We start from the raw sequence: 22,959 nt of genomic DNA, 5'->3' as shown, positions 1-22,959 counted from the left end.
TTGCAGGGGTGCGACGGGTGCAGTAGCACCCGTCGCGATTTTCACTGTCTGCTAAGCAGACAGTAAAAATCATGGTGGGGCCCTGTTAGGGGGCCCCTGCACTGCCCATGCCAGGGGCCCCACGACACCCGTTACCGCCAGCCTCTTCCTGGCGGTGGAAACCGCCAGAAACAGGCTGGCGGGAAGGGGGTCGGAATCCATGAAGGATTCTCTGGACCAGGGGTAATCCGGCGGGAAACCGCCGGATCCCCTTTTCTGACCGCGGCGGTCAGAATAGCCCTGGAAGCACCGCCAGCCTGTTGGCGGTGCTTCCGTTGCCCTCCACCCTGGCGGTTTCAAACCGCCAGGGTCGGAATGAGGGCCACAATAATCAGAGTTACTAAAAATAAAGGTACTTTATTTTAGTGACAATGTGTCAGAAATGTCTCAGAGGATATACACCCTTAGGAGGTAAGTAAAATACACAAAATATACACACAAACCAAAATCAGGTAAGTAAACAGTTACAAAAGTAGTGCAAACACTGTAGAACACAATAGAATGCAATAGGAGACAATAGGCCTAGGGGCAACACAAACCATATACTCCAAAAGTGGAATGCAAACCACAAAGGGACCCCAGGCCTAGTGTAGTGTGTAGGGGGTCGCTGGGAGTGTAAGAAAACACTAAGAGTGTCCAAGATACCCCCCCCCAAGACCCTGAAAAGTAGGAGTAAAGTTACCCTACTACCTCAGAAAGACAGTAAAGTTGAGATAGGGGATTCTGCAAAGGCAATAACTGACTGCAAAGCACTGAAGACAGATTCCTGGACCTGAGGACCTGTAAAGGAAGGGGACCAACTCCAAGAGTCACGCAAGTGTCCGGGAGGGGGGGGGGGGCTCTGGGGCTGGGGGCAGGAGCCCACTAAACCCCGGATGAAGGTGCAAAAGGGCTGCCTCAGGTGGAAGAAGCCGAAGATTCTTCAACAACAGAAGGGTCCAGGAACTTCTCCTTTGGTCAGAAGATGTCCCACGGCGTGCTGGAGGATGCAGAGTTGTTTCCACGCAGAAAGACCGCAAACAAGCCTTGCTAGCTGAAAGAGTTGCGGTTGAGGATTTTGGGTGCTGCTAAGGCCCAGGAAGGACCAGGAGGTCGCCCCTTGGAGGAGGAGATAGAGGGGGCACTCAGTGACACAAAGAGCCCACGCAGAAGCAGGCAGCACCCGCAGAAGGATCTGAACAGGTGTTCAGAAGATCTGAGCACGACGGTCGACTCAGCACAACAAAATAGGGTCCTACGAAGTCGGAGCCCAACTCAGCGAGTTGGGCAATGCAGGACAGAGGATCGGTGATGCAGAAGTTTGGTGCCTGCGTTGGCAGGGGGAAGATTCCGTCGACCCACAGGAGATTTCTTCTTGGCTTCCAGTGCAGGGTGAAGGCAGACAGCCCTCAGAGCATGCACCACCAGGAAACAGTCGAGAAAGCTGGCAGGATGAGGCGCTACAATGTTGCTGGTAGTCTTCTTGCTACTTTGTGACGGTTTTGCAGGCGTCTTGGAGCAGTCAGCTGACTTCTCTGCTGACTGACCTTGGCAGAAGTCGAAGAGGGAAGTACAGAGGAACTCTGGTGAGCTCTTGCATTCGTTATCTGAAGAGAAACCCACAGGAGAGACCCTAAATAGCCCTCAGAGGAGGACTGGCTACAGAGAAAGGTAAGCACCTATCAGGAGGGGTCTCTGACGTCACCTGCTGGCACTGGCCACTCAGAGGTGTCTATTGTGCCCTCACACCTCTGCATCCAAGATGGCAGACATCTGGGACACACTGGAGAAGCTCTGGGGAGGTGCTGGTCAGGGGAGTGGTAGCTCCCCTTTCCTTTGTCCAGTTTCGTGCCAGAGCAGGGCTGGGGGGATCTCTGAACCGGCGTAGACTGGCTTGTGCAAGGAGGGCACCATCTGTGCCCTTCAAAGCATTTCCAGAGGCCAGGAGAGGCTACTCCTCTCAGGCCCTTAACACCTATTTCCAAAGGGAGAGGGTGTAACACCCTCTCTCAGAGGAAATCCTTTGTTCCGCCTTCCTGGGACTGAGCTGCTGAGGCCCCAGGGGAGCAGAAACCTGTCTGAGGGTTGGCAGCAGTGGTAGCTGCAGAGAAAACCCCGGAGAGTTAGTTTGGCAGTACCCGGGCTCTATGCTGGAGCCCCGGAGATACATGGAATTGTCACCCCAATACCAGAATGGTACTGGGGTGACAATTCCATGATCCTAGACAAGTTACATGGCCATGTTCGGAGTTACCATTGTGACGCTACATATAGGTATTGACCTATATGTAGTGCACTTATGTAATGGTGTCCCCGCACTCACAAAGTCCAGGGAATTTGCCCTGAACAATGTGGGGGCACCTTGGCTAGTGCCAGGGTGCCCTCACACTAAGTAACTTTGCACCTAACCTTCACTAAGTGAGGGTTAGACATATAGGTGACTTATAAGTTACTTAAGTGCAGTGTACAATGGCTGTGAAATAACGTGGACGTTATTTCACTCAGGCTGCAGTGGCAGGCCTGTGTAAGAATTGTCAGAGCTCCCTATGTGTGGCAAAAGAAATGCTGCAGCCCATAGGGATCTCCTGGAACCCCAATACCCTGGGTACCTAGGTACCAAATACTAGGGAATTATAAGGGTGTTCCAGTGTGCCAATCAGAATTGGTCAAATTAGTCACTAGCCTGCAGTGACAATTTTAAAAGCAGAGAGAGCATAAACACTGAGGTTCTGATTAGCAGATCCTCAGTGATATGTTTAGGCACCACACAGGGAACACATACAGGGCACACTTTATGAGCACTGGGGTCCTGGCTAGCAGGATCCCAGTGACACAGGCAAAAACAAATATACATACAGTAAAAATGGGGGTAACATGCCAGGCAAGATGGTACTTTCCTACAAGCCTGCACCAGCAGGCAGGAAGAGCAAGGAACATGCACCACCAGGCAGGAAGAGCAAGGAGCCTGCACCAGCAGGCAGGAAGGACAAGGAGCCTGCTCCAGGAACTGTGACGGTGCCCCCACCACCAACCATGGTTGTGCAGCTGCCAAGGTTGCAGGGCATGGGCAGGAGCCTCCCCCCACCAGCAGCACCACCACTGTGTAGCCGTCCGAGGTTGCAGTGGATGGGCAGGAGCCTCCCCCCACCAGCAGCACCACTACTGTGCAGCTGTCACCGCCGGCGGATGGTATGTAATCCTGCCTCCATGAGCTGCTGTGCGGTTTGTCCACTCCAGAAACAGTGGGTATGACACCCACCTGAGAGACTGTGACCTTGCACTCCCCAGGATCAAGCACAGGGCACGTTGCCCCCTCCAGAACCAGTGGGTATGACACCCACCTGAGAGACTGTGGCCCATCACACCCCAGGATCAAGCACAGGGCACGTTGCCCCCTCCAGAACCAGTGGGTATGACACCCACCTGTGAGACTGTGGCCTATCACTCCTCAGGATCAAGCACAGGGGACGTTGCCCCCTCCAGAGCCAGTGGGTATGACATCCACCTGTGAGACTGTGGCCCATCACTCCCTAGGATCAAGCACAGGGCACGTTGAGCCCTCCAGAACCAGTGAGTATGACACCTACCTGAAAGACTGTGGCCCATCACTCCCCAGGATCAAGCACAGGGCACGTTGCCCCCTCTAGAACCAGTGGGTATGACACCCACCTGTGAGACTGTGGCCCATCACTCCCCAGGATCAAGCACAGGGCACGTTGGCCCCTCCAGAACCAGTGGGTATGACACCCACCTGAGAGACTGTGGCCCATCACTCCCCAGGATCAAGTACAGGGCACGTTGCCCCCTCCAGAACCAGTGGTCTTGTTACCTCTCCTGGCTGAGGTACCACCTTCCCCGTCCCCCGTTCCCCTGAGGTGCCTGCCTATTTACCAACTGGTGCCCCTGCAGTGTTCTCTCCGTGTTGAAGCAGGTGACATATGTGGCTTTGGACTTTGGCCTGTGGCCATGTGGCCCACAAAAATTGAGGACTGGGCTGTGTCCCTTCTTCTGTAAATATGTATATATCTATTAGCTTGCCTAACTTATTATTTCTACTGTGTTGATCTTATTACAAACACTTTTGCAAATCATCTTGTCCTTGCATTATTCAGCTGAGTTACGAGGTCAACTTGTTTTTGTAATGCATCTGGTTGCACGTATGGTGTGTGTGGGGTGTGTGTTGAGCGTGTGTGTGTCACTCTTTTTTTCCTCCCCCCCTCCCTTATGTGCTAGGCAGCTGTACTCACCATTGTTGTCTTCGCCGGCGTTGGTGTTCGTGGTGTAGCAGAACGTAGAATATCATAGGAAAAACATGCAGTTCTGGTTCCATGGTGGCGTGGTTCTTCCCTGTGTCTCCAATGGTGAGTTCTTTCCTTTCTGAGCTCAGTTTCCGTCAGGCTTTTGATGTCATTGGTACAGCCCCGGAAAAGGTGGCGGATTGTGTTCTTGTAATATGGTGGGCAGAACATTCACTACCACCATGGTGCCTGTTGTTTCCACCCTGGTGGTCGATGTGGTACATTGGCTGTTTTTCGGGGATCTTTCCACCATGGTTATAATTTGGTGGTAGTTACCGCCAGCATGTTGGCGGTATTACTGTCATTTTATCACCGACTGCCAGGGTCGTAATGAGGGCCATAGTGTGCACAGAGTCCAGGGGTTCCCCAAGAGGCTTGACAGAGGCAATAGTAGATAATACTAATGCTCTATTTGTGGTAGTGTGGTCAAGCAGTTAGGCTTATCAGAGGGTAGTGTTAAGCATTTGTTGTACACACACAGGCAATAAAAGAAACAAACACTCAATGACTTAACTCCAGACCAATAGGATTTTATATAGAAAAATATATTTTTGTTACTTTATTACTAGAACCACAAGACTCAGTTCAGAAGTAAATACTGTTGCAGGTAAGTACTTAGCATAGACATCAATGTAACTTTGTTTCACTTTAGCCAAGTAAACTGTTTTTAAGTAAACAGAGAATATCTAATTTAAAAGTGGCCACACTGCATTTTCAGAACAGTTCCTGGGGGAAGAAAATAAAGTACAGTTTTAGAGGTAAGTACATGACTTACAGTTTCAGTCTCCGGGTTATAGGTAGTCCACCGTTAGGGGTTCAAGTCAACCCCAAACACCCACCACCAGCAACAGGGGGCAGCCAGGTGCAGGGGCCAAAGTTGAGAAATTTTAACGTGGGCTCCTATGGAGACGGGGGTACTCGGAATTCGGTCTCCCAGCAGGTAAGTACTTGCGGCTTAGAGGGCAGACCAGGGGGGATTAGAGGAGCACTGAGGGGCCCCAAGTAGGTACCAATCCCACACCCTCAGTGGCACTGGGAGAGCCGGGTGCAGGGTGCAAATAGGGCGTCGGATTTCCAAGGAAACTCTATGAGGAGACCCTGGGGGTCACTTAGGCGCTGCAAGTGCGGTCTGGGGGTTGTCTCGGGCACACCACTGGTCGGACAGGGAAAAGGGCCGCCTGTTGATCGTCGCTGCAGCGGGTGTCGATTTCTCCAAGGCCTGGGGGCTGTGGTTGCAGTGAGTCCTTTGGCATCGGTTATCTTCGTCCAGGGCAGTCGCGGTCAGGGGGGTCCTCAGGATTCCCTCTGCAGGCGTCGTCGTGGAAGGGTGGAGAGGTCTTCTCTAGTCAGTAGGGCCACCTGGACTCGGGCAGTGAGCGTCGGGAGCAGAGTGGTTAGGACTCACGCTTCTAAAGTGAGGTGGGAGTCCTTCAGAAGAGGTTTCTTCTTCTGTTCTTCTTTGGACAGGGCCACTGTCCACGGGAGTTCTTCGTCCTATGTGATGCAGGCAGTTCTCTGGAGGTTTTTCAGAGGTTGCTGGACCTGCAGGACGCGTCGCTTTTCTTCTGCAGGTTCTTTGAAGCAGGAGACAGGCCGGTAGAGCTGGGGCCAAGTCAGTTTCCTTCTCTGCTGGGGTTTCCACTAAGAAGTCCTTCTTCTGGTGAGGTCATCAGGAATCTGACTCTCTGGGTTTAGGGAGCCCTTAAATACAGGACTTAGGGGCGTTTTCAGGGTTAGAGGGCCATAGCCAATGGCTACTGTCCCTGAGGGTGGCTATTCCCTCTTGGTGCCCACTCCCTTAGGGGAGGGGGGCACATTCCTATCCCTATTGGCCCTGATCCTCCAAACCAAGATGGGGGATCCTGCAAGGAGAGGGCCACTTCAGCTCTGGACACCTTAGGGGTGGTCCTGGCTGAGATGGTGACTCTTGCTTGTTTTTCCTAATCATCCCTCTGGACTTGCCACCAAAAGTGGGTCTTTGTCTGGTGGCTGGGCATCTCCCCTAGCTGGAGTGCCCTGGGGCACTGTAACACGAAGCCTGAGCCTTTGAGACTCACCACTAGTTGTTACAGTTCCTGCAGGGGGTAGGTGTGAAGCACTCCACCCAGCTCAGGCTTTGTTTCTGTCCCCGGAGAGCACAAAGGCTCTTGCCTCAGGGTGTCAGAAACTCATCTCTCACTTGCAGGCTGGCACAGACCAGTCAGTCCTGCACTGAAGGATTAAGTAAAATACGAGAGGCATCTCTAAGATGCCCTCTGTGTGCATTTTTTAATAAATCCAACACTAGCATCAGTGTGGGTTTATTATTCTGAAAAGTTTGATACCAAACTTCCCAGTATTCAGTGTAGCCATTATGGAACTGTGGAGTTCGTTTTGACAACCTCCCAGACCATATACTTAATATGGCCACATTCTACTTACAATGTCTAAGAATGGACGTAGACACTGTAGGGCATATTGCTTGTGCAGCTATGCCCTCATCTGTGCTATAGTGCACCTTGCCTTAGGGCTTTAAGGCCTGCTGGAGGGGTGACTTTCCTATGCCACAGGCAGTGTTTTGTTTGCATTGCACCCTGAGGAGGATGCCATGTCGACTTTGCCTTTTTCTCCCCACCAACTCACACAATCTGCAATGGCAGTGTGCATGAGTTAGGTGAGGGGTCTCTTAGGGTGGCACAGCACATGCTGCAGCCTTTAGGGACCTTCCCTGGTTTTAGGCTCCTGGGTACTACTGGTACCTTTAACAAGGGACTTATCTGTGTGCCAGTTGTGGAAACAATGGTACATTCTTATTGAAAGAACACTGACGCTGGGACCTGGTTAGCAGGGTCCCAGCACACTCTCAGTTAAGTCAGCATCAATATCAGGCACAAACAGGTAACTGCAACAAGAGCCATTTCCCTACAGCCCCGTGTTAGAGCTATTGTGTTTCTAAGCACTGTACTAAGATTTAATCTTTGAAAATTTGTATCTTTATGTTTATGTTATGAATGTTGGATTTTTTTTCAGTTTTGTCTTTTTTTACTCAGATAAATATTGGCAGTTGTTTCACTATGTTACTGTGTGTATACAAGTACTCTACACATTGCCTCTGAGATAAGGCTGACTGCTTGTGCCGAGCTACCATCTGGGTGAGCAGAGGCTATCTTAGCTGTGTGCCCCCCTTGCCCTGACTACAGTGAGGGTCCCTACTTGGACAGGGTGCACACCACTGCCAAATAGAGACCCTATTTCTAACACCTCAGAACTACACTATCCAAAAAGTGGCACATAAGTAATCTGGCATACAAGGGGCAAGCAGTACCAATGATTGAATCCAAAGTCATTATCAATTCAAGAGTGGAATCTCACAGAGTGGAAATTAAAGACCCACTCCTTCGACAACAGGTACAAAAATTCCCCAAAATAGACAGAATGGAGTAATATCAGTGGTGGAGACCGAATCAACCCAATCCACACAAACTACTGGATCCCAGGATACATATGTGGGTGTCTTCATAGTTATCTACATTGTCATCCAAACAAAGTAAAAAAAAACATTTCCATAAAACGTTAGTGGTCATAGAACAGGGAACAGATTCACTCATGAAATGCAAATAGTCCAAATAGTCAAAAGAGTTCAAGACCTCCCCACCAGCACAGCCATTCAACACAAAGCACCAGCAATGCCTGTCTGACGCCTGGCCTGCTCTTTGTGTTACTGTAGTAGGCTCCTGTGGCGCTCTTCCTGCTCCTTGTGGCCCCCTCCACCACGAACACGAATCTTGGCACCGATTTGAAAACTTTCACCTGGACTAATCTGGTGACTGTAGCCGACCGACCCTCCATCGCAGTTGGCTGAACTTATGACTTCGACCCGGTCCAGTGCCACCAGATATCCATAGTTGGCACTTTGCGCTTTTTGGTGCCATTTTCACTCAAATGTATGAAAATGTATAACTCCAGTTATGCTGATTGGATTTTTGTTGCTTTGGTGTCAAATAATTTATTCAATTTTTCCTTTGTTGTGTTTTCACTTTATTACCAGTTGTGTGCTGCATAAATACTTTACACGTTGCCTCCAGGGCTCACACCCGAGTCTACCAAAAATCTAATTTCTTACATTAAGCATGCTTCACTTCTCATTTAATTCTTAGTATTCGTACTTTTAATTCATTTTCCACTATTAACTCCTTTGCCTCACTTTACGTTTATTCTCTTTCCGTTTTATATCGTCCTCCACTGTTCTGTATTTTACAATTCTTTTACAAATATTTGAATCCAGGTACGCAGCTATGGGATCGTGGTATCAATATCTCTTCACAAATTGTATATGCCTCCTTCCCCCTCTACTAGGCCCAAATCCTTTGATACTTCTGACAGCCCCTTGCTTTGTAAACTGAATCTTCTGCAGGACACAACAGTCCATTCTTTTCTGCCATCCTCTCAGTGTGGGAAGGTCAGAACGCCCCTATTCCCGGGTGATGTTTTGTTAGGCTATCCCAAGCAGTGTCCGGAAACGCACTCTATCCTCCCAGCCATTATGCCTAAAAAAGTTATTCTGAGTTCAAGAATTATTGTGTAACCCACAATTCTAACTAGGGATTTTCGGGCTTCTCCAGATGGTATGCATAAATGTGCGTCGTGCAATCCTACAGCATAAGCAGTTGGTCTTAAAGGGGTCGCACGGGTTAACTTTTAGTGATCACTCAATCCTCTAAATGCCCTTCATTCCTAATTGTTCTTTTGTAATATTTGCTTCTAGGGAACTCAGGATGGTCTGCGAGCTTCTCTTTACAGAGCTATAGGGCATGGCGAAGTTGGACTTATTTAAAGAAAATTAGTTTGCCAAGGGCGAAATTGTTTGCTAGTTGCTGAAAGGTTCTTCAAATGTGACTCAATACTTAAATCTTTGAGATGCTAATTTAGATACATGTACGAAATCCCTGCAGTTCTGTCGGGCGTTTTATTAACGTAGTTCACCTTTTAGTTTATCCTGCCTTAAAGCGGATCTCTAACAAATCATAGGGGCATTCGTAATTATTGGTGAATGGGGGAGCGGTGCTCCTTATAACAGTAAGTACAAGTCTGTCGGTTCAAGAAGATCTAGCTCAGCTTCGCTGTTTTATTGCTTCTTTCACAAAAGGGCCAGTAATTGAGTCAAATTAATTGGGGTGCCCAAATATAACTGGTTATCCGGTATCTCTAAGTCACCAACAAATGAGGCCTGTGTACATCTGGGAAATAAGACTCATTGAACTCTGCCAACCCATAGAAGTGAGCTTAGTTCTGACTGTAGAGATTGAACAAAATGCAACTGTAGGAGGCTGGCCTGGCTTGTAGTGGGTACCAAGGGGTACTTACACTCTATACCAGGTCCAGTTATCCCTTATTAGTGTAGAAGAGGTGTTTCTAGCAGCTTAGGCTGATAGAAGGTAGCTATAGCAGAGCAGCTTAGGCTGAACTAGGAGACATGCAAAGCTCCTACTATACCACTGTTGTCATATGCACAATATCATAAGAAAACACAATACACAGATATACTAAAAATAAAGGTACTTTTTTTTTATGACAATGACTGGTTAGCAGAGCCTCAGTGAGACAGTTAGTCATCAGACAGGGAACACATACAGGGCACACTTATGAGCACTGGGGCCCTGGCTGGCAGGGTCCCAGTGACACATACACTAAAACAACACATATACAGTGAAATATGAGGGTAACATGTCAGGCAAGATGGTACTTTCCTACAGCAACGCAGGGATGCGGATGGTTTTGTATGAGGAATGGCATTTTTGTTTTTTTTAAAAATTTCCCTCTCCCCATTATGGTACGCGGCAAAGCTGCCCACACCTTCATTTCCTGTTATGTTTTCTTGAGCATAGGAGCAATATTAAATTCCCCATTCCGTTTTATATCTTCCGGTATCATCAGGCCCAGTTTCTTTATCGGTCTGAGACAGAAGCTGCTACTGTACTATAAATGTAGTTTCCCCAATTTACACTAAGACCCGAGGCCTTACAATTAGTCTATAACAAATGAAATATTATTGGGAGAGAACTGTCTGGCCACTGAATGAATAGCAACAGGTCGTCTACATAAAGCAAGACTCTGTTTCCGAACCCGTTCTTCCATTGAAAGCCCCTCAGCTGGGGGCTCGTCTAAACCTCTCTGCCTGCGGCTCTATTATTAAGATTACAAATGGGAGTGGTGAGAGCAGACGCCCCTGCGGGCCACTTTGTATATGAAAGGGTTCCGGTCATAACTCATATATTCGTACCCTAGCCATAGAGATGTATGCAGTACCTTATTGAGGATGCGCAGGCCAAAAGCCGTCTTTTGAAGCACCGGTTGCATATAAAACTAGCAGACTGGTTCAAAGTCACCTCAGGCAATATTGGGTACTTCTCCCTCGCTGGCATAAAGCCATTTTGGTTGCAATGTACCAGTGTACGTATCATTCTGGCAAGCCTTCTTGGCAACACTTTACCTAGAAGCTTCACCTCAACATTTATCAGTGCTATTGATCAGGAGGAGGTGATTTTATTTGGGGGTCTGCCTGGTTTCAGGATCACTGATATAGTGGCACCCCTTAAATGATATGAGAGCGTCTGTGACCAGTGCTTGATCGAACAGTGCTTGCAAGTGTGGTGTTAGCAGTGAGGCATATTCCTTATTCCTTATAGAATTCCACTGAAAGCCGGCTTGGGCCAGAGGTTCGTGGAGGATACAACTGAGGTATAACTTGCTAGATCTCACTTTCGGTGATAGGGAGGTCCAGTTCTATTCTGTTGGCAACAGGGAGGTCCAGTTCTATTCTTTTGGCAACAGACAAGGTATTAATAATGAGATAATTTATAAGTGGGCACTGCATGCCCAATTGAGCAATCTGTGCAAAGGTGTCTGTTATTCCCATGGCTTCTGTTCCCAACTGCTCATCTCAGGCTAGAACGGAAGGGACAATATAAGCATCCGTCTCTTTGTTAACCAACCAGCACAGCAGCTTGCCAGCCTTGTCCTCTCATATATTCTGGGCTGTGTGATCAGCCAGGCATATCGGGCCGAGTCTAGCATTTATCCCGTAAGTGCGGTCTTCGCCTCTTCTACTTCCCTGGTGGTGGTTTCTGTCTGTATATTGCCCAGGATGGACCCTTAAGGTTCGAATTCATTCCTCCAGGTCCTCAGGTACCTCCTCTCTCTCTCTCTCTCTCTCTCTCTCTCTTTCTCTCTCTCTCCTTCTCTGCTGTTATAATAAGACATGACTTATGTTTTGAAGACTTTCTAGAGGGTTGCTTGTGTGGATTCTGAGCCTGCTTTAATCTCAAGGTATTTCACAATGCTGTCATGATGCTCATCTTGTAACCACCAGGCATTTAACCTCTACATTCCCCTTTGCCCCATAGCCACTCCTCTGATGAGTATCTCAACTGGGCATGATCGGAGATACCTCATGGTAAAACCTGCATTTTCAGGTTGGCGGTGGATTTTGCTGTTGGGATAAAAAATATATTTAATGTGTAAAGAGAAGTGATTGGCACTAGAATAGTATGCATACTGCCTCATTTATATGTTACACTTACGCAATGTATAGACCAAACCTAATGAAGAAACCCATTTGAATAGGATCAATATTTTACCTGTGTGCTGAGCTGTGTATATCTAATGACGAATTAAACACCGTGTTAAAGTCTTCTCCAATAATTATGATTCCAGGGGATGAGCCCAGAATCAGATTAGATATCTATATGAGTATATTATCTTGCAGTCCAGGTGGCAAGTATACGCTTAAATACGTCCGTAGATGCCCTTTTACCTGTTCCCTAAGCACCACAAATCTGCCCAGAGCATCTGACTGAGTTGATGTTGGGAGAAAAATGAAAGTTTTTCCAAAATAGAAAGGCGACTCTCATGGATCCATAGAAAAAGCTTTTGTGAGGTACTTTATGTACTCACAGTAGCCCAGAAAGTCGAATCCAAAGCCCACCAAGTATTTGGCTTAAAGGAAGAGGGCATATTGGGTGTGTTTCTTAGCACAGAGAAAAACTGCTTCTCTTTTAATATTACAATTCCATCAGTTTATGTTCCAAGTCATGATAGTGTGGTGACCCGCGGCTATTTAATAAGTGTCCAGGAAAGGTGGCCATGTGTTTCAGGAGAATTAGTCAATATATGTCAATGCCTTCACCTTTGAAGCCTGGCTTGCACCTGGACTTTTAGGAGGCCTGTGTAGTGCCTTCCGAAAACAATGCTAGTGATGCTGGTATTGCACAGTAAGTCATGTATTGAAAACGTCCCATTCGAATGCCTACTAATCTAGCGCTTTTCTAACAAACTACCCTCCCAAAGCAAAGAACCTTCCACCCTATACTGCCTCCCAAGAAGCATCCATTGCCCACAATAAAGAAACACCTGTCAGTCCTTTAGACTTTGGAGAGTAGAATGCAAGGATTTATTAGTTTTCCCCCACCCCCATGTGAATCGTTGTCCTGATGGCCTCAAGGAGAGGGATTACTCATAGTTTCTTCTGTTTTCGTTAACGTTTTGATTCATTCACTAGTCTACATGTTTTGTTCTAGATACAATATTCTATTATACACTATTTTCTAGGTTAAAGCATAATTCCTTTTTCTTTAGAGTGTTTATTAGCTTTTTGTTTTATATACCTATGATAAATAAAGTATTTCTACAACTTAAAGAAAAAAATCAGACAGTTCAGAGGAATCCAAGCCACGCTCCTACAGGCAGTAGTTAGGTCTGCGAGCAATGGATTTTGTTTTATCCTTAGGGCCTTCTTGTATTGTTGCCCGTTTTACTGGAGAGAAGAGCATGTATTGTTTCTTGTACTCCCTATAACACACAGGAATTCTCTTCATTGACGAACCTGCAATCTCTTTAGAAAGCCCCAACTCAAAAGAGCAAGCCTTATTTTTATTTTATTCTTTTAGGGGACACCAGTAGTAACTGCTTTTATTACTAGTACGAAAATTACTTACAGCGTTAGCAGCAGAGGATCTCTGTACAGCGGCTCTTTAAACCCTGGAAGGAAGGTTCCTTTATATGGTCCGAGGTACTCAATCAGAGTATGCGTGGTGTCGCCATACTGCCCAGAAAAATAAATTGGATGGACATTAGATACACCTCCTTGCTTTGTTACCAGGACATTTTCAGGTGGTTTAACTTGCAATATGTCATGATGACATGGAATTTTGATAAACTCTCAGCAACTTCAGCAAGTATATTTTTTTAAGTCCGACTTGTGAAAGTATTAATATTATGAGCTGCAGAAAATAGTTTTAGGGCTGGCTTTTTGAGAGATTTGAAATACATATCATGCATCTACAGTAACCTTAGAGTCTGATGGATGGCGATGGGTGTTTTTGAGCGTTTGCATTCACCAAACAGAGGTAGTCTCTGTAAGAATACCATGTTGTGGTTAGGCAAAACCCCATGGACCGTCCCTCTGTCCTCTTATCGTTATTCTACCACCACACTCTCACCCCAACCCCTGCCACTGCTACCACTCCTAACCACTGCCATTCTATTACTATCCTTGATCAGCAGTGTTCATCCCCATTACAGGAGTAACGCCTCACAGCACTGTGACTACAAAGCACCCCAATACCAGTTCCAACCACTGTGCTAGCACCAGCTATCAAGACACCACATTACTAAACTCAGATGCTCTACAAGCCTGCAGTACCACCTTCTGCGACCATACTACAATTTCCAACACCATGCTACGACTCAATATACTGAACTACTTCCTAGCAGGCCTGTGCTTCCACAAAAAGTATTGCACTAAATCTCCTACAACACTGCACTACTATCGTCAGGCATCATTTTTACCTCACAGCACAACACTACCACTCCTCAACACTACGCTATCACCACCAATCTACTGGATTTTTCTTCAGCATTGCAGTGCCATCTTCAAGATCAGCTCTACACATGACAGTAGCACTGCACAACTAAAGTGATACACAACCTTCCTCACAAATGATGCAACTCTACAACTTGCCAACATACTACTGCCTCACTGCACTAGACTCATACCTCTACTACCACAGTGGCACCCCCAATAACGTGCTATCACGCATTACCACTGCAAAAACACATTACAATACAACTACCAGGGCATTATTACCTCACAGCATAACAGTGCCACCGTTCATCACCATAATACAACCCACCAACACTGCCTGTTCACTGTACCACGTTACCACATCTAAGCACTACCAGTGACACCCTGTCACCAAATCACTATCACAGCACAGTAACACCCAAGGACTACACTACTGTATCTGTGTCACACTCTCACCCCCAGCACTATTACTATATACCACCACACTAACACCTCACTGCAGCACATTACTATCACTACAGCTTTACTATATCCACCCCTGCGCTCATGCTGTGGTCATGAGTGGACGTACAGTGGTAGGTAATGGATTTAGTGCAGAAATGGAGTGACGGTGCAACGGTGATGTTCTAGAATGCTGGTGGAAGGTGCTAATGTGTTGTGAGATATAATGTGTTGTAACTTCCACCAGCTGCTACTGCACTGCCACGGTCAGCACTCTAATACCACCGCATGCACATCACTGTCATAATTGGCCTCCTTGTGACTCCCACATCACTGCAATATCACCCACCCATATCACATTACTACCTATCTTCATTGCCACACTATTGCTCAACAGTATTGTAGCATCATTTTGCTGCACTACCATTCCTAATTCAACACTTCCACCAAGAAAATGATACTACCCCTCCAATGCTGCACTATCACCACCAGCACCATCCCAGTGCTGCCACTACCATCTCATGCCATCACACTGTCAAACATCAGCAACAGCAGTACTACTTCCAGGATAACCACTGTCGTCATTTTATTATGCATATATACAAATGTTCTACCAGGAAATGATTTGATATGTTGAAGCTAGAAATGGGTCAATATCGGAGAATGAAGCAACAATCCACAAGCACAAGGATATTCAAAGTTGTATCGGAAATAACAAATTAATGTTATTGACCATATAAAAATTCACGGTAGATGCTCCAAGTAACGGGACAGTGAAAGTCAAATTAAGTGAGCCATAATCATAAGAAAAAGGACAAACATTTTATTTACAGTATGTACATACTGGATCTTAGAATGAAGAATTAGAAACACAATGTTTCGAGCATGTGAATTTGGAAAACTTTGCTATTAAATACATGGGTAGGCCCCAAGCAGTGTCGACGATTTGACCCCAGTTTAGGGTAAATCAACCAGGGTCTTTGTCAGGACAAAAAGACTGGGATCAACCTTCAAGACGAAATACATAGATGGTCAATCTGCCCTCATGGTATATCTTAGATGAGTAGGCGAGAGTCCAAGACCAAAAAATTGTCTTACCTAGCCAGAATCTGGATCAATGTGTTAGCAAAAATGAATGTTTGTCACTCTATAGAAGATAGCAAGAGAAGCAGGACGAGAAAAAGACCCTTGCAGTTATTATGTGGGGATAAATCCCAGAACAGTGTCCTACAGGACAACATGTTGAGTGGAATGTTATTGTATAAAACTCTTAGGGAGACATTTTGGGGACACACGCACACATAAAGTGTTGCAAACAATCTTTACATAACACAGGATCAACCCGTGCAGTGTGCAAAATGTGCACTACATGGAGCACATCTAATGTTAATAAACCCAGTAATAAAGTGACAGGTGTACGAGGGGCCAATGATGTACAACCCGTGGTTGGAAAAAACACAATGAAGCGTAATCAATCTCAGACACACAGGAGTAAAACCATGCAATTTAAATTGGAATCTGATGATCGGGAGGACAGGGCAAACCTGACAAGTGAGGGTACGCATGCGACTGATAGCATGCGGGCAGCTAACAGGTGACAAGCGGTTCATGCGTTGTGCGCACAACATGATGTGCTGGCACCAAGAAAAGACTAATAACCTGAAGTAGAACACCTGCTGGTAAATTACTGCAAGCTGTAAACACAAACAAAAAAGTCCAACAAATCAAGAAAAAATGATAACCAACAACTTAAACAGCCCAACAACTCATGAAACACATCTCGTATAGACACTCCATGCTCATGGAAAGGCTGTTTATTAGAAATTGGGTCTCTAGTTGGCAGAGGTATGCACTCTGTCCAAGTAGGGATCACCATCCTATTCAGGGACAGTCACAACACAACCCAAATTATCCTGTGCTCACCCTCTGGTAGCTTGGCAAAGAGCAGGCAGGCTTAACTTAGAAGACAGTGTGTAAAGTATTTGTGCAATAACTCATTTAGTAACATAATGTCTAAATGAGTCTCATTCCTCAGGAATCAGTGGTTATATCCTTGTCACACTTAGTACCTTGAATGCATAAAAAATAACGACACACAGGGGCCACAGAGGAGGAGATGCGTTGAAACATAGGGTGCTGTGTCATATTTTCCGGTGCTTCACAGATGATGCATTGTTTCTTTCCACGCTGCAAGTTGATACGTAGATTTTCAGGAGAGCAGCCTTAGTGACTCACTGTGACGCAGGAATATTTTGACGCCCAGGGCCGATGTATTGAAAATCCTGGGCGTGCTGGTAGAAGGAGCAGGAGCTGCGTCGATCTGGTAGTCAACACTGTGAAATTTCAGCTGCGAGGCAGTTACTGCTTTGATTTCTGCAGGCATTGCATTGATTTTCCGATGCACTGGGATTTTCTTCTTTTTGGTGAAGTATTTGTGGCCCTGAGACTTCAGAACATGAGGCAAGCTCAATCCAAGCCCTTGGAGAACACTTGTGGGAAAGGCAGAGTCCTTCCAGCAGAGTCAAAGGCCAGCAGGGAGCAGGGCAACAAGCAGGGCAGCAGTCCTTCTCAGAAAAGCAGTCCAGATAAGTCCTATCGGCAGCCAGGCAGTCCCCTCTGACAGCGTCCAGGTGTAGATCCAGAAGTGTCTGATTTGGTGGGGTCAGAGACCCAGTATATATATTTACCCAAAAGTGCCTTTGAAGTGGGGGAAACATCAAGAATGGTTTTGAAGTGCACAAGTTCCCCTTTCAGCCCAGTCCCGTCTGCCAGGATCCCTGTGGGGGTTATCTGTCATTTGTGTGAGGGTAGGCCATTGACCTTTGAAATGTAAGAGAGAGCCCCTCCACCCTTCCTGCCCAAGGTGACCCATTCAGTATGCAGATGAAAGCAGGTGGGACTGAGTGTCCTGTGTTTATGGCTGTCTGGGTGGAATGCACAAGGGGAGCTGCCAACCAGCACAGACCAGACATGGGTTGGAGACAGGCTGTAAGGAACAGGTGGCAGTAAGTACAGAGAAATGCCCACTTTTAAAAATGGCATTTCTAAAATAATAATATTAAATCCATCTTCACCAGTAAGCAGGATTTTTTATTACCATTCTGGCCATACTAAACATGACAGAGCTACTCCTTCCAGACCAGAATCTACCACTGCAAGTATATGAAGGCAGTTCTAATGCTAGTCTATGAGAAGGGTACACAGTAGTGGAAAATGATTTTGTGAGTTTTTCACTACCAGGACATGTAAAACACACAAGTGAATGTCCTGCTGTAGGAAAGTCCTCCTTTTTTTGCCTGATCACCCCCACTCTTTTTCGATAGGTACTGGTGGTTACTGACTCTTGGCTGTGCCCTGGGTGCTGCTTACCAGTCCCAGGGCCAGTGCTCTGTGTAAAATGGATATGCAAATTAGGCTATTTATAATTGGCTAAGTTAACCTACCTATAAGTCCCTAGTATATGGTAGGGCATGTAGGTTTAGGGACCACAGCATAGGTGGTGCACACCTAGGTGCACTGCTGAGGTGCCCAGTGTCATTTTAAAAGCAAGCCTGCCTTGCTGGCTGCTTTTAAATTAAAGTTATATGCAAATTCGACTTTGGAATTAAAGGTACTTCCAAAGTTTTAAACTACCTTATTTTTACATATAAGTCACCCCTAAGGTGTGCCCTATGTGCCCCTAGGGCTGGGTGCCATGTAACTATAAGCAGGGACTTTATAAAAATAGATTTATAAGCCCTGGTGAGGTAAAAACAGCCAAATTCGTTTTTCCCTCATTGAAGTAAATGGCCTTCATAGGCTAGAATGGGCAGACTTTATTTTAAATTTTAAAGTCTCCTTAAATGTTACATACCAAGAATTTGGTATCAAATTAATTGTTGTAATAAATCCCACAACTTCCAGTTGTTGGATTTAATATAACTTGTTCAGGTAAAAAGTTTAGACTTTACCTAAAAAGTTGCCAATTTCAGCTCTGCATTGTTTTTGCTGCTGTGCTCTGATTGGCCAGCCTGCAGCAGCTTCTGCCAGGCTGCCTTGATGAGGTGTGAAGTGGCCTGGCTTCACACAAAGGAATGTGCTTGGTGGAGAGAATTTCCCCTCAGCAGATGGTGAGGCAGGAAGGGGGAGGGCTGCCAAACTGGTCTTCAAAGGCAGAGAAGGACATTTGGAGCACCCAGCAACACCCCCACATCCTGCAACCCCAGACAATTAGGTGCCCCCTTGATTAGATTAGGAGAGTGCAGGAGAGGGGTGTGTTTATGATTTTTAGCCACACCAGTGGGTGGGCTCAGCCAGATGTAACCTCCAAAAATCAGATTCATCCATGTTGGATTTTTAGAGACTGTTGCCTTCTGGGATGGATTTTTGCCACACTTCCCAGGAAGTGGTCATCACAGGGGGACGACCCTGTCCCTGATTGGAGAACCAGGGCCCCCCTGCTTTTCACCCAGGAGCAAGGATAAAACTGGCAGACCTGCACCCACACCTCAGATCCCCACCAAATTTCAAGAAGAAAGAACTTAAGGAGAAGAAGGACTGCCCTGCTGGACCCCTGGCCTGCACCTGGACCCTGCACTCAGAAGGACTGCACCAGCTGCACACTTGGGCTTCACCACAAGAAGGACTTTGCCTGGCTTCAACTGGTTCAAGGAGGGACTCCCTGTTTGCTACAGGTGAAAAATTGCTATCCAGAGTCCCCTGCACCAACTCCTGAAAAAAAGAGACCAGTTGACCACTGCCCAGTGGCCAAAAAGGAGTTTGCGCCAGGTGCATTCTGGGAGTTGAAGTCCGCACCCCCAAGGACCATCACAGAACTTCTGGACCCTTGGGGTGAGCTGTGGACCCCAAAAGAACCTCAAAAGAACATCTGGGTGAAGCCCCAGAAGTTTGGAAAAGATTTGAGAATTTTTGAAAAAAAGCTCCAGAGAGGGACCGACCCGCCGCGGAAATTCTAGCCGGCTTGCCTCAACCGCGACCCGGCCTGACTTCGTGGTTCGACCTGGTAAAGAAAAACATCAGAAAAAGAGACTAAGTCCGAAGGTAAAAAGTTGACCGGGACCTCCCAGCCATCGTATCCGAGAAGGGCTCCACGGACGTCGGATCAAGATCCAGGTTTACCCCGGTCGAAGGATTTTCATCTCGAAAAAACGACTAAGTCCGAAGGTAAAAATCACCACCGAGGAAACCCACTTCGCGTATCCGGACAAGGGCTCCAGGAGGTCGGATTCAACTGGCAGGTTCGTCCCGGTGAAGAAAAACTTCAAAAAAGAGACTAAGTCAGAAGGTAACTTTTTAACCGAGGCCTCCCGCGACTTGTAACCGAGCAGGGCTCCATCGCGGTCGGCCTGAAACTTTGACTTTGCCCCGGTCCTGGTGCAACCAGATGACCCGATTGGCGCTTTTTGTTTCTAAGCGCTAGAAAAATAATAATACTTTAAAAATTCATATCTCCGGTTCCCCTGAACCAATTTTATTCGTTTGTGTGTCATTTTAAAGATAAAAATATAAACTATTTTTATAAATTGGTTTTGGATTTTTAAACTGTTTCCTGTGTTTTATTTAATTACTGTTTTGTGATATTTGAATGCTTTACACACTGTCTCCTAAGTTAAGCCTTGACGCTCGTTGCCAAGCTACCAAGGGTGGAGCTGGGATTAATTTACTGAGACCTAACTGTACCTAGGTGGAGGTTAGTGGCTTGTTGCTAGGTGTAAGTACCTACCTGCCCTTACCAATAACCCATTTTCCAACACCTGCCTTTTACTTACATAGAACCCTGCCCTGTTGATTACCTGGGGCGTACCTTAGGGGGGACTTACATGCAGAAAAGGGGGAGTTCAAGGCTTGGAAAGCAGTTTTAAATGCCAAATCGAAGTGAAACTGCACATACAGGCCTTGCAATGGCAGGCCTGAGACATGGTTAAGGGGCTACTTATGTTGGTGGCACAATTAGTGCTGCAGACCCACTAGTAGCATTTAAATTACAGGCCATGGGCACATGTAGTGCACTTTACTAGGGACTTACAGGTAAATTAAATATGCCAATTATGGATAAACCAAACCACTCACCAATAAAATTTACACAGAGAGCATACACACTTTAGCACTTGTTAGCAGTGGTAAAGTGCCCAGAGTCCTAAAGCCAACAAAAACTGGTCATAAAAACAGGAGAAAGGAGCAAAAAATTTAGGGCTGACCCTGCAAAAAGGGCCAGGTCCAACAAGGAGGTTATGTGTATGTGTGCCTACAGGCATCCAAAAACACTGGTGGTGTTAAGATTTAAGCTGTGCCTGTGACCATGCATATGAAAGAGGGTTAAACAGAAAGGAAAAGAAAGCAATGAATTCAGGTAGAGATCAATATCACAGGCAACTCAGAGGAAAGATACATTACAAATTGTATGTGTGGCATGTGTATTACAGTAAAACATCTCTGTGAAGAGGGTGGGTGGAACGTTCAACGTATGATTACGGTGTGAAAGATAGACCGCAAGGAGGATCCCGAAATGGGAATTGCCCTCATCTGGCATGTGTAACAAAATGACTCCATTCATCCTGAGTATTTAATCAACTGGTTAAGGAATCCACCTTTTGCATCCATCTACACTCAAGTTCCAGTAGTTTCGTGGCTTGATCTCCTCCTTTTGGATCCTGTCTTAGAATCTCGATGACCTGCCATCTGATTTGGTTTGCTGTGTGGGCCATTGCCACATAGTGGTCCACCAGTGGTGCTCATGTAGTCCTACAGTTGATCATGCTCCAATGTTGCTCCGATGTTGTAAGATATGTGCCTTGATTTTAAGTGGTCTGCCCTAAGTAGCTTTTTGAACTAGGGCACCATAATGCATAAATGACATTGTGAATTTCAATTAGAGAACCTGTTCAGATCATGTGATACATTTCTATGGGTGAAAACAGAATTTACAGGCTGGCCATGCTTAAAATACCCTCTAATGGGTGGTAAGCCCCATTGGAATTGTATGGCCCTGGGTGTAGGTCAGTGGTTCCCAACCTGTGGTCTGCGGACCCCTGGGGGTCAGTGAAGCCTCCTTAGGGGGTCCGCAGCTACTTCGAAAATTAAAAGAAATTAACAAATTAGGTCTCCAGCTTTCAGTAATGATTGAGTGGGGGTCCCCAGGAACCAGCTATGATAAAGTGGGGGTCCACAGAAGTCAAAAGGTTGTGAACCACTGGTGTAGGTAATGCTGCTTTTGCCAGTTTATCTCACATTAGGACCCCTTTTGAATGAGCAAAGCGGAGTGTCCTTATGTTAGATGGTGTTACTGACCAGGTGCCAATGTTTGAAAATAATGTTCGTCATGGCATTGTCACGTGCTCACAAATATTATCCGACCGTCAGTCTCATTGCGTGTTTCCCTGTGGGTGTACCATGCCCATTTTCTGGCTCTCTCCAGTAGATGGGTAGGGTAGCCTCTCTCAATCAAATGATCGATAAGGAGATCAGATTCCTTAACTCTTTCGCTGCTAGGCCTTTTCCCCCAGTACTAAGCCTCTTTTGGCTATTTGGAGTAGTCTGTCCCTAGCCCCCCAGATGTTTTGTCCACATAAGGTATGCACGCCAAATTTCCATCAATTTTTTCCAACATCCTGGGGATTCTAAAGGTAACCATGGTTTGTGGATTCCCCTAGAAGGGACCAAGGAGTTATCCAAAATACAGCTAAATTGAACGTTTTTGGGGAAAAATGGGCAAAAAGTGCTGCAGAAGAAAGTGTCTGTTTTTTCTCCCTGCAAATGGCATCAACAAAGAGTTTGCAGTGCTAAAATTACCATTTTCCCAACTTTCGGGAATCGGCAGATTCAAATCAGAAGACCAAATTTTTCAACACAGTTTAAGCATTTTACTGGGACATAGCCCATTTTTTCTATTGTTTGTGCTTTTACCCTCCTTCCAGTTAATGATAGAAATGTGTGTGAAGACAATGGTGGACCTCGGAAAGCTATACATTTCTGAAAAGTAGACAACGTTCTGAATTCAGCAAAGTGTCATTTGTGTAGATCCTACAAGGTATTCTCACTGAAAGTAACCGTTGATATAAAACAAAATTGAAATTGAGTTGAAAAAAACAGCTGCTTGTGTTTACTTTTTCATCTCTAACTATGACATTTTTGAAAGCAATGTACTGTTAAGTCTGCTGGACCCTTCTGTCTTCGGGGATATATAGGCCTTGTAGGTTTATCAAGAACCCTAGGTACCGAGAGCCAAACACTGAGTTGCACCTTGCAATGGGTTTTCATTATGTACTGGATATTCAGTAATTCATTTGGTAAAATATAAAGAGTGAAAAGTAGGTATCAAGGAAACCTATGTATTTCTGAAATGGGCACATGATATGAAGTTTA

At 46.1% G+C, this 22,959-nt stretch overlaps 1 protein-coding gene across 2 annotated transcripts in view; it reads right to left on the bottom strand.

Annotated features, from left to right (window-relative positions):
• The window catches only part of LOC138286509 (4-hydroxyphenylpyruvate dioxygenase), a 560,744-nt gene that overhangs the window by 171,662 nt on the left and 366,123 nt on the right, over window positions 1-22,959 (bottom strand). For both annotated transcript variants that reach the window (XM_069226859.1, XM_069226860.1), the window contains exon 8: window positions 13,289-13,395. In XM_069226859.1, the coding sequence (XP_069082960.1) occupies window positions 13,289-13,395 (107 nt within the window). The remainder of the gene's footprint in view (window positions 1-13,288; window positions 13,396-22,959) is intronic.

The sequence above is a fragment of the Pleurodeles waltl genome, chromosome 3_2 (genome assembly GCF_031143425.1).
Source record: "Pleurodeles waltl isolate 20211129_DDA chromosome 3_2, aPleWal1.hap1.20221129, whole genome shotgun sequence".
In the NCBI taxonomy this organism is placed as follows: Eukaryota; Metazoa; Chordata; class Amphibia; order Caudata; family Salamandridae; genus Pleurodeles; species Pleurodeles waltl.
Note: the sequence above shows the minus strand (reverse complement) of the source record. Positions and strands in the feature narration are given on the sequence as shown.